Source organism: Pieris brassicae, chromosome 5, assembly GCF_905147105.1.
Source record: "Pieris brassicae chromosome 5, ilPieBrab1.1, whole genome shotgun sequence".
Taxonomy (NCBI): Eukaryota; Metazoa; Arthropoda; class Insecta; order Lepidoptera; family Pieridae; genus Pieris; species Pieris brassicae.
In genome coordinates this window covers 8,060,120-8,073,935 of record NC_059669.1, presented here as the reverse complement: position 1 = coordinate 8,073,935, position 13,816 = coordinate 8,060,120, and the positions used below count along the sequence as shown (strand labels likewise).

Sequence of the window (13,816 nt, the reverse complement as noted above, 5' to 3'; positions counted from 1 at the left end):
GTGATGCCAACTCCTATATAATGGTCCACATAGGACCAATATACAATCTTAAATATGAATTAAAATCCCCTAAAGTTGGTTATACACTAGATTTGAGAGGTAATTTAAAGAATGCCTTAAAAATTCATTCAAGTAGTATAAGATAGCTGTTATTTCGATCAAGGAGGATATAGCTTTTTGACATTTCAGTTATAGCCACACTTGATTTAGTTTATATTTTGTTTAGTTTGTTGGTAGGTTTCGAGGCTTAAAATAAATTGTATAAAATCGTTTGTTAAAAAAAACATTTCTAGAATAAATTACCCTCTCAAAAAGAATTCCCCATAAATATGGGAGGAATATCCCAAGTTGACATCACTGTCTTGATTTGGCAGTTTGTGAGTCAAATGTCAAACTCATTTATTTTTCACCATGATTGTAAAACAGCTAGAATGTAACATCTATTTATTTAGATAATCGATTGACATGTTAAAATATAAATTTGTTTCATTGAATGATGTTGTATGTCAAGATATTGCCGCTTAAATAGTTGGTAAAATTATAATATTAGCGCATAATCGCGGGGTTTTGCTATTGTTGAAGATGCGATATAAGAAATGTATACCCATATTTGTGAAGATCAATGTGTTTATGCGCTATTTCCACCATACTAAATTTTATATATTTACTTACAGGCTTGATTTTTATTTATTTAATTCATGATTATCAATCCTAAGTATTATTTAAATAACGTCTAAAGGTATTTATTTCTTATATCGGATCTCACACTATTACATCTACTCGTCTTAATTTACTTTTTCCGGGAGCGTTTACCGCGCGTTCCCCGGGCGTTTTTTCTTCGTCATATATGTATAGGGACATGAAGTAAGAGGGCGTCGCGTCGGGGGAATTCTAGAGAACACATTTCGCACTTGTATGGTCCGTCGCCGTCTGCTTCTTCGGGTGAACCGGGCGAAGAGGGAGGAGAAGGGGAATTTCTAGGTTGGGGCGAAGGGGAACAGGCGATAGCCCGTAAGTCGTCGGCTGGGTGACGAGGCGGTCGGCGAGTTCGAACCTGTATAAAAGATATTAGTTTAACGCCTTTATATATGTATGTATGAAATTATTCGTTTCTCTGTTCTAATAGTTTTTAAAAGAGTCGCCGTACGGTTAGGCGGGCAGACATAATTGAAATGTTACGCAATACAGATTTTCGATATTCAAAGTTGTGTCTATGCTCCAGCTGTTTAACTACTTCAATGGCTGTAATTTTCAACTCCTTTTAACTTAGCTTAGCTTTAACTAAGCTACAAGAGTGATAATGAATTAACCTCCAAAAAAGTTTTGATGATTAAACTTTTTTAAACGGTTCTATCCCAATTTATTAGATTTGATTCGTTATACAACTAGTTAGTTAAACTCTTGTGCCTTACTACTTAAAGCCTTGCCAAGTTGGCTCAGACTTTTCCTTGGAAGAATAGTTAACGATACATATGTTTTTAATATCGCGATTCTGTTTTACGTCACTACATCAATCTCTCGATATCTCTCATACAATCTCATCGAAATTATTAATTCAAATATGAAACGAGCTTAGGTAATTAACACATTACCTGTTTGGTCCTAGCCCTGGTCTCCTCGGAGGTGTGGATCATGCGTGGGCGTGGTGCGGGTGCCACAGCCCGTCGCCTTCTGCGGGGCGCGGGTGGCGGAGTGGGGGGCGAAGGAGAGGGGGATTGGGGTACGGGGGACGCAGGAGGTGACCCGTCCCACTCGGCAGGCGCCTCCGTCTTAACTTTACGACGTCGCTTGTATTTGCGCGGACCGGACTGGAATCACAATTAATTAATGTAACACAAAGTTGCCTACCACAAGCCATTTAAGCCTATAGATCAGGTAACATATTTTAATGCGGTTTTTATCTATTGATACTTTCTAGTTTTTATGTGTAAATATCTCTATCTATATTCGTGAACGTGTGCTACTTTCGGTGACTGTTCGTGTTTGAACTTTATATGGTGATATATATAAACAAAAATGAATCGTATAATAAGTTGCAAAGCGATGCGTTGCAAAACTCGATGATAGCTGGACCAATTTGAGTAATATTTTTATTTATTTAAGGGCCGTTCAAGTATAACGTTAGCAGATTAACTGCAATTTATCCCTCCCTCCCCTCCTCTTATCAGCAAAAGTAAGCAAAGCTCTAAAAAATAACAGTAACTAAACGTATTTATTTTTATAGGAATCCTCAGAAATGCATTTCATTTTCAAGTATGCACATTTGTGGGTAATATGTGTAAAAAAGATAATAATTACTGTTGACGTATAGTGCTTACGTAATACTTGAACGGCCCCGTAGCACTAATGTTTTTATTCAGAAAAACGAACAGTCTCTATAGGGTAGCAAAGCAAAATATTCCAAATGATGGTATGTTGCTACTTAATAGGTAGCCTATGTGAAAAATCATATTAAGGCGAAGCAAAGTGCGTGATTCTTTTTGCGCCCTGATAAGCGTTTGCCACTTTATTATTTTTCATGCTTTATGCAAAGTGAAGCATGCAATGATTGTAGTTCTTTACAATTTCCTCGTAAATTACAAACTTGGCGCTTTAAGAGTAGCGGAGAGTCTATGTAATAATTAACGTTAATGTTTAAAAAAGGAAAATTTAAATTTACTGTTAGTGCCTACATGTTCACCTTAAAATTTAATGATGTAGAAAAAGTTATACCTGTATCTATTATTCTATAAAAACATATTTTATTGTTATTTTTCATGTAGAGCGTGCGTAGAGCGGGTATTAACATAACTGTTCTTGCCTATTATTACTATAGTGACCACTATGAATAAATAAATGTTGATTGATAATTAATTGAACTGATTTCCTAAATAAAAGGACAACTGCTATTATTGCCTATACCTGCGGTTGCCTCTTCATAGCGGTGTTTTCATCACAGTGCTGTATGAGATGTTGCACCAGTTCCGCACTCGTTAACATTGGTCGACCACAAACTGCGCATGAGTACTGGTATCCGCCTATTTAAAAAATTTAAACAATAATACAACTTTTTCACATTTATAATGTAGAAACAACGTTATGGCATTTTTTACAGTGCAATGGATTGATAAAATTAGATTAACTTTATTAATGTGCATTGTTCAAAATGTGTTATAATAACATAACTAGTGAGTCGATCTACTTTATGTATGTACGATGATCATTTTGTTTGGGGAACAAATTTCAATATTAAGGTTTTAGTCAGAAACTTAGTGCCGTTTCTGAGGTATTTACTAATTTTGAGGCACTTTAACGGATAACTTTTAGTGATGCCTAAGAAAATTCTATTTGTTGCAAATATTAATTTACATTTATTTGTACTCATAGTTCATTGGTGTTTCTATCCCTAGGTTTTTAAGCTTTTTATATATCACACTAGCATTCGACGCATACGCAATGGCTTAAAACCGTCGCACAGCCGGCAATCGCTATCCTGGTCTTACAAATGATGTTACGCCTTAACTCTGTTTCACTCTAACTTAAATATTTAGCATCTTATCATCTTTTATTAAGCACCCCCATATATGATAATTAATAGAAGAAAAAAAAATACTTCAATAAACAATTCCGAAATATAACAAAAGCATATATTAGGAAAAGTATAAATAATAATTCTAAATTATTTCTGAAATTTGACTGACCATATATACCATTATTTTAGAATATTTATATTCTTTCTTACAACAAACAAATGTAAATATTATATTAAAACTACCATTCGCCCGTCGATCAGGTGCAGAGTGATGCGATCTCACGTGTTCCCTTAGCACCACACGCTGGTTGAAAGCTCGAGGACACACTGCGCACGCGTACGGTTTTTCACCTAATGACATATTTAAAAACTTCTTTAACAGATCAGCGTATAGCTAGTGGTTATAGTTTGGATCTCTTAAACCGAGCCACCAGTCAACCCTAGGATTCTGAGGAAACACAATGGCGTGTGTAGGGCCTGCCTACTTGCTTATTAAGAAGGAACAAATGAACGCAAACTGACAGAAATCTAAGGCCAAGACGACAAACTTTTTTAATATAAATACAAATTAAACTAGTGGACACACGTCCTGTACGCACATCTTAAATTGAATCAGTATCTCTTGAACACACAATTTTTTCTTTGATATCGGTCCAACGGTTTAGGAGTATAAAGACAGAAATCTTCTGAAATATATCTATATATGATGATGAGTTTCGAGTATTTTATAGAAAACTTGGTTAGACAAATCAAGTTGACAGATAACTATTCAATATTATGATTCGTCTTAAAATGTATCAACGCCATTAACTGAAATGTTAATAGGATGCCCTTAAATGTAATAAAAAATCTGTCCTTCAGTATGTCTTTGTATTGGAATTTCAATAAATGCAAAACTCACCCGTGTGTATGCGTTCGTGTTTTCTTAATGTACCGCCATCAGCGAAGGCCTTCCAACAGAATCGGCACGCGTACGGCCGTTCGCCCGTATGAATGCGCACGTGGATCTGCTGAGAACTTCGCGAGCCGAACACTTTGCCTAAAAATTGCTCAATTTTAGTCCACCAAAATTTGTTATTTTAAAACTAATTACATATTACACCTTTCCACGTTAATCTTTTTATCAATTTCATATTCAAAATTGTATAGTTCTTTCTTATTTACTTAGTTTTACAAGCTAATTAGAAGGTCTCACCGCATTCTCTACATGGAAACTGCCTCATATTACTGCCTGATGCATTCCTGCCTTTTGACATTTTCTTAAACCTGCAATATTTTTTTTCAATTATTAATACTTTAATTATTTCACATTATATAATAATAATTATTATTATTTTATTAAACACGTATATGCATGTTGTGAACTGTATTTTAGGAGCCCATGACTTCCCAGCTACATACATGATGTATTACGATAATTTAAATAAATAAAAAATTTAATTTATTATAAGGTAATTAAACAAATTTACATTTGGTGAATAGTTTTCCTTTACCTGGATGAATTAGGCCTAGGCCGTTCTGCATGTCTTTCAGCGTGGGCCAATAGGGTAAGGGCGTCGGGGCAACTCTCGCCGCATACGTCACACGTGTGTTCTTGCTCCCACGTGCTGCTTGTGCTGTCGTGACGCTTGTAACTGCCAAAGATACGTTTCTTTATCCCTATGGCGGTGTATAAAGCTGGATAGCCCACCTCAAAATAGGTCTATTTCGTATTTGAAGCGCATGTTAAATCTCGTAACAAATTTCTCGGGAATTATGTCATATCGAGGCGACCCTTTCTAATCCAACTTTGTGAACCCTTTTTCCAAGATACAACAAAATCGGTTCAGTAGTTTTTGAGATATTCAAGAGACATGTATAATATATACAAAATAATGTTGTCAAATTTATCAATTTCCAGTTATACCTATGGGCAGCAGTGACGTGTCTCCTCAGCAAATCAGCGCGTTGGAAGGCCACTCCACAATCCTGACAGAAGAGTTCCGGTCCACGGACCGTATCATATACCATGCCATGACGTATACTATGGTCACTGCCGCTGTGAGCTAGTGGTGATAGCCGGAAGTCCATATCGTCTCCTGTAATAACAAACTTGATATTTTTTAGTCAAATTTTAAGAAATTCTAGAACAATTATGATTTTTTTCATTTTCGTTTTAAAATTGCAAACCTTTTTATAAAATTTATTTAGAAAAATATTTTTTATATTATGACGCATATAATATCTCTGGGCACAATCTGGTCATGGATTCTATCAACAATGTTTATGTTGGTCACTATTTATCGGTCCAATGCTGTGTTGGCATTTTATTATACACTACAACAATTACTAAAAATTCAAACAATGCAATGGTTAAAAAATAACAATCATATAGAAAAATGTTTTAACAACTCTTAAATGACAAAAGACAAGACAAGACTTTTCTGAAGGACCTTAGATAATTCAATTATATTTTTATTATAATTAAATCTACATTTAGTATTGTCTTTGGTTAACATAGCTTTTGCACATTGAAAGAAAACATTTTTTTTACCGGATTAAAGCTGTTTGTATTATTATAAACTTATAATTTTAAAAAAGGGCTTTAATCAGGTAAAAAAATTGTTTTCTTTAAAATCTACATTTTTTAAATATTTTTTTATTTTCTATTAAGTAAACAAAAATTTCGACTATCTTAGTAAGTTTACCTGAATTATCATCATAGGGTTCTTGCTTCATGGAACGGGGTAAATGCGAGAGATGGGGATGTTTCTGTGAGGCGTGCGACGCTAAGCTATCTCGCGACCAACAAAGCTCCCCACACTCGCTACACTCTATAGGCGAATCCCCGCCGTGTATCTGTAAATTAATTGATTGATAATATAAATCTTTTCCTTATAAAAACATTACTTTCACAGAAACCAAAAAATATATGAAAACTTTTTATTGACACAAAATCAGTCAGATTTTAAATGATTTGTAGTCCTATTTTAGCAATTAATTTCCTTTAATTTTGTAGTATATTTTTTTTGTAATTTTAATTCTTTTGGATTTATTATCTAATATATAGGTATTGAGGTCAAGCATAAAATAGCAATGGAGAAAAAATTAAAAAACCAACCCTAGAATGCGATTGCAAAGCTTTCTCTCTTGCGAAACCGACTCCACACGTTCGACACACAAAGGGCCTCGCTGGGTCGGCGGGGGGCGGTAGAGGAGAGGGAGGAGATGGGGGCGGTGAGGGAGAAGGTGGAGGTGATGGAGAAGGGGCGGGCGAGGGGGCCCTTGGTGGTGTACGCCCGCGACGGGACCACTGTTGCGTACGCGCTGACGTCATATTCACATCCGGGACGCCATTCTGAAATGATATATATGTCAGCTGTCCTATCCTGTAGTAGTTGATGAAACTGTAAACCGCGAGTGTTTTAATATACAATTATGTAGTTTACGTTTAAAATATCATTTTTACATATAGGTAAAATAATGTACACGTCAATACTATTTACTGCCAGTTCTCAAATCAAGAGCACAGAACGGCTAAAATCTGAATGTAATAAAACGTGAATGGGACCCATTCGGAATATTATATATTTTTTTCTTAATTTCGTTTTGACATTTGCATTCGTAATTGTAGGATATTAAATATATTTTATATTGAAACCTACTAATAAATTATGGCACACTTCTGTCTCAATATTTTTAATAATTTCAATTTATAAGTAAAGAAGTGATCTCCGTCCTTTGTCTGAAACTGGATATTAATGATGTGACAGGAATGAAACATTAAATGAATCAAGTAAAACCATTATTTTGTTTCATTTGATACAGCTTTCTAATCGCGAAAATAATGTTTATTTAGGCAATTTAACACAATTACATGAACACCGTCCTGTATTTTGATAGACGTGTTTACTTACAGCTTCAGGTTTCTTTTTCCGTCTGCCTCTTTTCTTTTTTGGCTTAAGAAGTGGACTCTCTGGCAATTCCTCATCTGAAACAAAAAAGCCAACAAGTGTTATATTAATATTATCTATTGTTATTTCATGTCATCATTCTGTTTTATAATTGAAATCTTAATGAAATGAATACATTATTTTATTCTATTAATTTATCATACAATAATGTGATGTGTAAATTAAAAATTAAGGACTTAAATAATTCCACTGTATTTGTTGTAGAATATTTATTTTTTGAAATGATGGTTTTACTTAAGTCAAATTATTAAATTCTGCACAAAGATGCTTTTCTAAATTAAAAAAATAACCACTATAACCAAATATTGGGTTCCCTATCCTCCTATGCCTCGATTTGTATAGCTCTTAATACGCACAACAGTTTTTTTTAAATTAATTAAATAATATTTACTGATGAAGCTCACTTCTATACTTATATCATATTGTCAGACATTGTCAATATAACAATGCTTGTGATTTTGTGGATATTATTTTATTTTTAAAGTATTTATTATTAATAATAACCACTAATTTTAAATATTTATTAAGTTAAACTTACCACTGGGATACTCCTGAAGAATATGCTCAGTTGCTTCTGGTATAAAAGCATGGACCTTGAAGTGGTTCATAAGATCACACTTGCGTACATAGCGAACACCACAAAGGTTACATGCATGTGGTCTATCATTCTGATGCGCCACCATGTGGTTCATAAGAGCTGCTTTTTTCCTAAATCTCCGGGAACAAAAGTCACAAGGAAACGGTCGCATCGCTGTGTATTCATCCTGAAATGAAATGTACTTTGCATTTCAAGGTGTTAATCAATTGGCAAGAGTTGTTTATTATTGTAGCATATTTGTGAATGCATAGTTGAATTTTAAATTAAACAAACATATAAATCTGTACCTGGTCTGTTGGTAAAGGCACATCAATATCATTTTCTATTTTTATATCTTGTGCTGGATTCATTAACTGATCAAAAGGCACCTCCACTCTGTAAAATAAGTTTTTTATTTATTAACAAAATCAAAATAACTTTATTTATATCGGTAAACAAGTACACTTATAAATGTTAACAGAAAACATGTTAAATTGATTCTAAATTTACATTTACTACCAGTTCACAAGTCAAGCGTGTAGAGTTATTATTAATTTAAGAGAAAGACTTATATGAAATATAATTCTCAGTGCCATGTTTCATTTGATGATACAGTGTTTAAACAGAAAACATAACATGTAAACATAAACATTTTACATTGATAGTGAAGAAAAAACTATTGCTTATTTTTTATCTCAAAAAGTAATATTTACATAAACTTAACATCATCTTCCACCAAATACGCTTAGGCCCATAATCAAAAACATCAATCAAACTTAGATCTAGTTTCAAGTGTTCAGATCATATTTTCTGTAAGTTTGACATATTTGACAGTAATTATATGTTTATGATGAGTTGTTCTTATGGAATGGTGAAAAACACATTTAGTGACTAAACTGTCTGGATATTGTAATAAATTGATCACTTTTTCCACAAATAGTTCATAACAGCTATAACTCAACCAGTTTTAAATTAAATGAAAATTACCAACTTATATTGGCATGTAACGATTAAGCACACCACTAAAACAAAACATCATCAAGATAAAAATATCATCCTACTTATTAAAATAAATAGTATTTGTTATTATTCTAAAAACTTGTCTTGTTATTCTACTACTATTTGCCATGTCAGTTCTTTTTAAATATTTTGTATTTGTAATAAAAAGAGTGATATCAAATGCACCTATTATTTTAGTCTTATCTGTAACAAAGCCTAACAAGGTATAATGTAAATATAAATGTGTTCTTTGCCAAGTTTTACTTTATCTAAACTGAGTAGATATTACAATAGCTAGTTATTGTATATAAAATCACTCAGTACTGCATTGTTAATTTTATATGGTATACAATATGTATAACATGACATGCATATTTTATTACCTTTCCTGTCCACCAGTAATAACCCAGTCATCAGTAATAACTTCTTCAGTGACACATTCAACACTAGGGTCGGCTACTATATCAGCAGAGTCAGTGTAAGTTACAACATCTTGAGATAAATACATTAAATTCTCTGCAGCTATATTATCAGCATTATTTATAAGTTCTTCTGTTGTCTGTAGGCAAAATTTTAAAGTAAGTATGTTTTAATACACAGGAAATAGCTATTATAACTAATTTTCTTAAAAAATTACCATGTTGGAATATGTTACCGTCTGTACATTATCCAACCCACACACTACTTCTTCAGAAACTTCAGTGTTGGGCTAAAACATATCTTTCCATTATTACAACAATTTAAAATATTTTATGAATAAAGCTAATTATTTTAGATATTGTTGTACTTTTATAGTAATGTCTAGTTTTACTCAATAATGATGCATATAGGAACTTAGCTAATATATTATTCATTTTCATGTTTAACTCAAACAGAACAATTAGTTTTAATATTAAAATAACATTTTTACAAACTATAATATACATACTTTAACCTCCGATTCCCAATGGAGCTGAAACTCTTCGCCCTCCATGATTTGGATAAGAACCCTATCTATTTTTAATCATCTGTATTATCCATATTTGTAGAATATGTAAATATATTGCCTTTGAGCCAGATTGTGTTTGTTTTTTCAAGTAGTCATGTCTAAATTTACGTGTTTAGTCATTATTGTTTCTTTTCTATCATTCAATCCCAAGGGCTGAAAATGTTAAATTTAGAGGTTATTTATTTGTTTACATACACATAACCCCCTATTCTACAAAACATTATTTTAAATTAACTTCATTAATATAAATCTTATAATATCGTTACATCTATGTCGTGATAAGATAACACAATATATCTTTGTATTAGCCTGCCAGTTCAGCTTCAGGATTAAATTGAGGATTTTGATCATTTTTCATAACATCAACATAACCTAATTAAATTATATTATCACAATGAACATCACTCTAAAACTCTTTAGGTAATTTAAAGAAAACTCTAGTCTTAAATTGTGTGCATATGATTAGATATGATTAATGGCGTAACAAAAATGGTGTCGAGAATTGAAAGTGAATAGGTTATTAGTTATTGTCAAAATAAAGGTTAACTCATCCATACACTATGTATATTATTATAATTTTATAGTAAATTGAATAAATTGCTGATATTTAAGGGGATTAGAAAACGTACCTGGTGTAATATAATACGATCTAGATACAAGTACGGCCTTACATGACGCAATCACATAACTTGATAACTCTTTTACAGAATGAAAACAAAAAGATAACCAAAATTTTTCGGAGTTGGAACTGTTAATGTAAAAGTTCTGCAGGAAAATATATCCAAAAAAATAATTTAATGTATGTATTACTAAAAAATGCGTTGAATTTTATATAAATTATTTAATTTAGCAAATGGCTATCTTAAAATTTTACCAGCCATTAGCACAGATAAAAATTAAAGTGTTTCAATTTTTAATCTGTAGTGACTACACTACACACAACATTAATTTAAAAAAGGTAATACTTAGGTAAGCCTAAAAAGTAATACTTCATAATTCTTATTAAAAACACAAAACACCTAAAAAGAGTTTACTTTCCATTTTTATAACCGCTCAAGAAGATATCCTTTCCTTGATGTATCCTTTTTTCCTCATGCCGTCAAAAGTCATCACAGAGCATAGTGTTGAGAAGAATCAACATACTCTTTGGCTGAAATTGATTCAATAACACAACTTAACATACTTCAGAATTTCAGAAGTAAATTTAAGATTATACTTTGTAAATATAATATAACTCAGAAACAGAAGCATACTAACTAATAGAAGAATTCAAATTTAGCCATGAATCAAGAGTTAAATGAATTGTGCCACTTATTATTCCCCAATTCCACGTCAGGTACTTACACCCTTAAAGATTCAATACAATTTTATGTGTATTTATTGACATTCATTATCAATTAATATTTTCTTGTAGAAAATGCAGACTATTTTACCGATATATCCGATTATATTAGGAAAATGGGTTCTCAGAATTGGGAACAAATATCAAAAGAGCCCGAACGCCTGAGTGATGAAATGCGACATTTAACTGAACAGACACAAGAGTTGGCTTTTACGAATTACAAAACTTTCGTTGAGACGGCCGAGATATCTAGAACTATAAGAAAAGATCTGGACAAGTCAAAAGACTCTCTTGATAGTTTTTTAGAAACATCTCCTCAGTTTGTTGAGGAATGTGAAAATTTCTCACGGATAGCAAATGAGATTGTTCAAGATAAAAAGTAAGCATATTGCTTTCATGAACAAGTTGTGAATTAAAGCAATTGATTTGTTGAAATTATTTTGAACTGAGTACTGAATTTCTAACTCATAATAATATATTCCTAAGGCTCTATTTGTTTAGCTGCATAAATCGTTCTTAATTTCCAGAGTAGTAAACATAGATGTATGCTTTATTTTTTTAATTCTAGGCAATACAGTAATGTTAGAAACCAGAGTGATAAACTACTGGAACTTCTGGAGTTACCTGCTCTCATGAGGGAAGCATTAAACTCTGAAGACTATGAAAGTGCACTAGATATTTTCACTTTTGTACGCAATTTATCTAAAAGATATTCTAAAATACCCATAGTTCAGGTAAGATCATTTCTATATATATCATGTGCATTTTCATAAATATGTAATAAACTAGTTCATACTTTTTACAGAACACTACATCTGAAATTATGACCTTATGGTATGAAACATTGTACCATTTATTTAATCAACTCCATTATGACTTACCGCTGCCACAATGTTTACAAGTAAGTAATGTTATTTATCAATCTGGGTAATATTCCACCTGTGAGCGTAAATAAATGTTATGGATTGTTTTTTGTTTGTTTTAGATACTTGGATATTTACGTCGAGCATACATAGTGTTTAAATCTACTGAAGAAGATAATTATTCAGCTGGCAGCAGAAATGCAGCATCAGATGGTTTACACCTACATTTTCTTAAAGCCAGAAATGCATGGTTTGAAAAAGCTCTTGAAGATGCTAAGACAACTGAATGTACGTAAAAATGTAATTGGTAACAATTTTTTTCTATATATAGAATCTAGGTGAAAATTATTTTCTGATCAAACATAAAACATTTAATTAGGTAATATATTTTATTAATTTATTTTTTCAGCACCTGAGAAGTTACTAAGAAGGATTGTGGAGTTACACAGGATACATCTTTTTAATGTATTAACACAACATAAGTCAATTTTTTTGTCAGATTCACAAGAGTCTAAAGTAAGAGATGATGAGCTAAGTGGCACTAGTGCATTATCTTGTTGGTTAAAGCAGAAGGTAATGTTTTACATCTGCACAATTTATATGATATATATTAGTATATAATAAAGGTTAGTATTAAGTAAAACTAGTGAAAAATATTTGGCTAACTTGAGAAAATTTTATACATGTTTGACTAGCAAAATCCTTTGTCATGTACAGAATTTTAACAATAAATGGTAAATACTTAACATATGCAATCAGCTTGGAAGTTACACATTGTAATCAAGATTAATTTTTTTATCTAATTTTATTAAATTTCTTACAGGTTGAACAATTAGCAAAAACATTGAACCAAAATATTTATAAAGAAGATGAGTCAAGTTTCGAATCCCTTTTGAATCAGTGCATGTATTTATGTTTATCATTTGGTAGAGTTGGAGCTGATTTAAGATGTGTATTAACTCCATTATTCAGAAACAGTGTTATTTCCCAATTCACATGTGGCTTAGAAAAAGTTGATTTTAATTTTGAACAACAAATGAAGTCATACAAAGTGGCCAGTATTAAAAATATTGCAAGACCAATAAATGAAAACATGCAGTCTGGCCCTCCTGAAATTTTGCTGGATTACTATCCATTAGCTGAATACTGTAATGGATTGTTAAATGTTCTCAACTCAATCAGAGTAACAGCTCCCTTAAATATAGTCAAGGATGTGTATTATGCATTTAAAAAATCACTTGAACAGGCTGTGCAAATCCTTATTGTATTTTACCATAGAGAACAGCAGACATTCACTGACATTGAAAGGCAGAATTATATGTCATTTTGTGCCTGCTTTACTGAAGATTTAGTGCCCTATATATCAAAATGTTTATCAACTTCATTTCCACCATCTCTAATAGCTGAAATGCTTGGTGTTACACTTACTGTTCTCCAGGAAAGTAAAATATTGCATATAGATCAAGATAAACTATCTCAACCTTTGAGTGGGATTACTATCACTGTAATGTAATCAAAATATTGTATTTTAGATATATAATAATGGGAGGAATTAAAAAAAATACTACTTATTAAATGTAATA

At 32.0% G+C, this 13,816-nt stretch overlaps 2 protein-coding genes across 3 annotated transcripts; one reads left to right on the top strand and one right to left on the bottom strand.

Annotated features, from left to right (window-relative positions):
• Nucleotides 1-427: 427 nt before the first annotated feature.
• On the bottom strand, nucleotides 428-10,893 carry LOC123709671 (zinc finger protein 628). Of its 2 annotated transcripts, XM_045661164.1 has the most exons (17): nucleotides 10,658-10,893; nucleotides 9,969-10,181; nucleotides 9,678-9,749; nucleotides 9,424-9,599; nucleotides 8,350-8,437; nucleotides 8,003-8,228; nucleotides 7,408-7,481; nucleotides 6,612-6,848; nucleotides 6,199-6,349; nucleotides 5,418-5,589; nucleotides 5,005-5,145; nucleotides 4,707-4,777; nucleotides 4,413-4,550; nucleotides 3,755-3,862; nucleotides 2,902-3,017; nucleotides 1,593-1,808; nucleotides 428-1,054 (listed from the first exon to the last, which is right to left on the bottom strand). In XM_045661164.1, the coding sequence occupies exons 2-17, from the start codon at nucleotides 10,011-10,013 to the stop codon at nucleotides 842-844; spliced, it is 2,244 nt and encodes a 747-aa protein (XP_045517120.1). In that variant the 5' UTR covers nucleotides 10,014-10,181; nucleotides 10,658-10,893; the 3' UTR covers nucleotides 428-841. The 2 variants fall into 2 exon arrangements, with proteins under 2 accessions (XP_045517120.1, XP_045517121.1); XM_045661165.1 differs by lacking the exon at nucleotides 9,678-9,749 and having other exon boundaries at nucleotides 10,658-10,892.
• Nucleotides 10,894-11,135: 242 nt separating this feature from the next.
• Nucleotides 11,136-13,810, top strand: LOC123709353 (conserved oligomeric Golgi complex subunit 8). The gene is made up of 7 exons (XM_045660621.1): nucleotides 11,136-11,364; nucleotides 11,443-11,749; nucleotides 11,939-12,104; nucleotides 12,176-12,271; nucleotides 12,356-12,521; nucleotides 12,643-12,806; nucleotides 13,057-13,810. Exons 1-7 carry the CDS (start codon nucleotides 11,310-11,312, stop codon nucleotides 13,744-13,746), a joined length of 1,644 nt encoding a protein of 547 aa, XP_045516577.1. The 5' UTR covers nucleotides 11,136-11,309; the 3' UTR covers nucleotides 13,747-13,810.
• Nucleotides 13,811-13,816: the final 6 nt, after the last annotated feature.

Bases quoted from the DNA above. Each gene is read 5' to 3' on its own strand.
- LOC123709671 (XM_045661164.1), bottom strand. From the start codon at position 10,013: ATGGAGGGCGAAGAGTTTCAGCTCCATTGGGAATCGGAGGTTAAA. The intron at 5,146-5,417 runs GTATAACTGGAA...TATCTTTGGCAG, and splicing joins CACGTCACTGCTGCCCATAG to TTACAAGCGTCACGACAGCA. The intron at 4,551-4,706 runs GTGAGACCTTCT...AGCAATTTTTAG, and splicing joins GTTTCCATGTAGAGAATGCG to GCAAAGTGTTCGGCTCGCGA.
- LOC123709353 (XM_045660621.1), top strand. From the start codon at position 11,310: ATGAATCAAGAGTTAAATGAATTGTGCCACTTATTATTCCCCAATTCC. The intron at 12,105-12,175 runs GTAAGATCATTT...TACTTTTTACAG, and splicing joins CTAAAATACCCATAGTTCAG to AACACTACATCTGAAATTAT. The intron at 12,807-13,056 runs GTAATGTTTTAC...AATTTCTTACAG, and splicing joins CTTGTTGGTTAAAGCAGAAG to GTTGAACAATTAGCAAAAAC.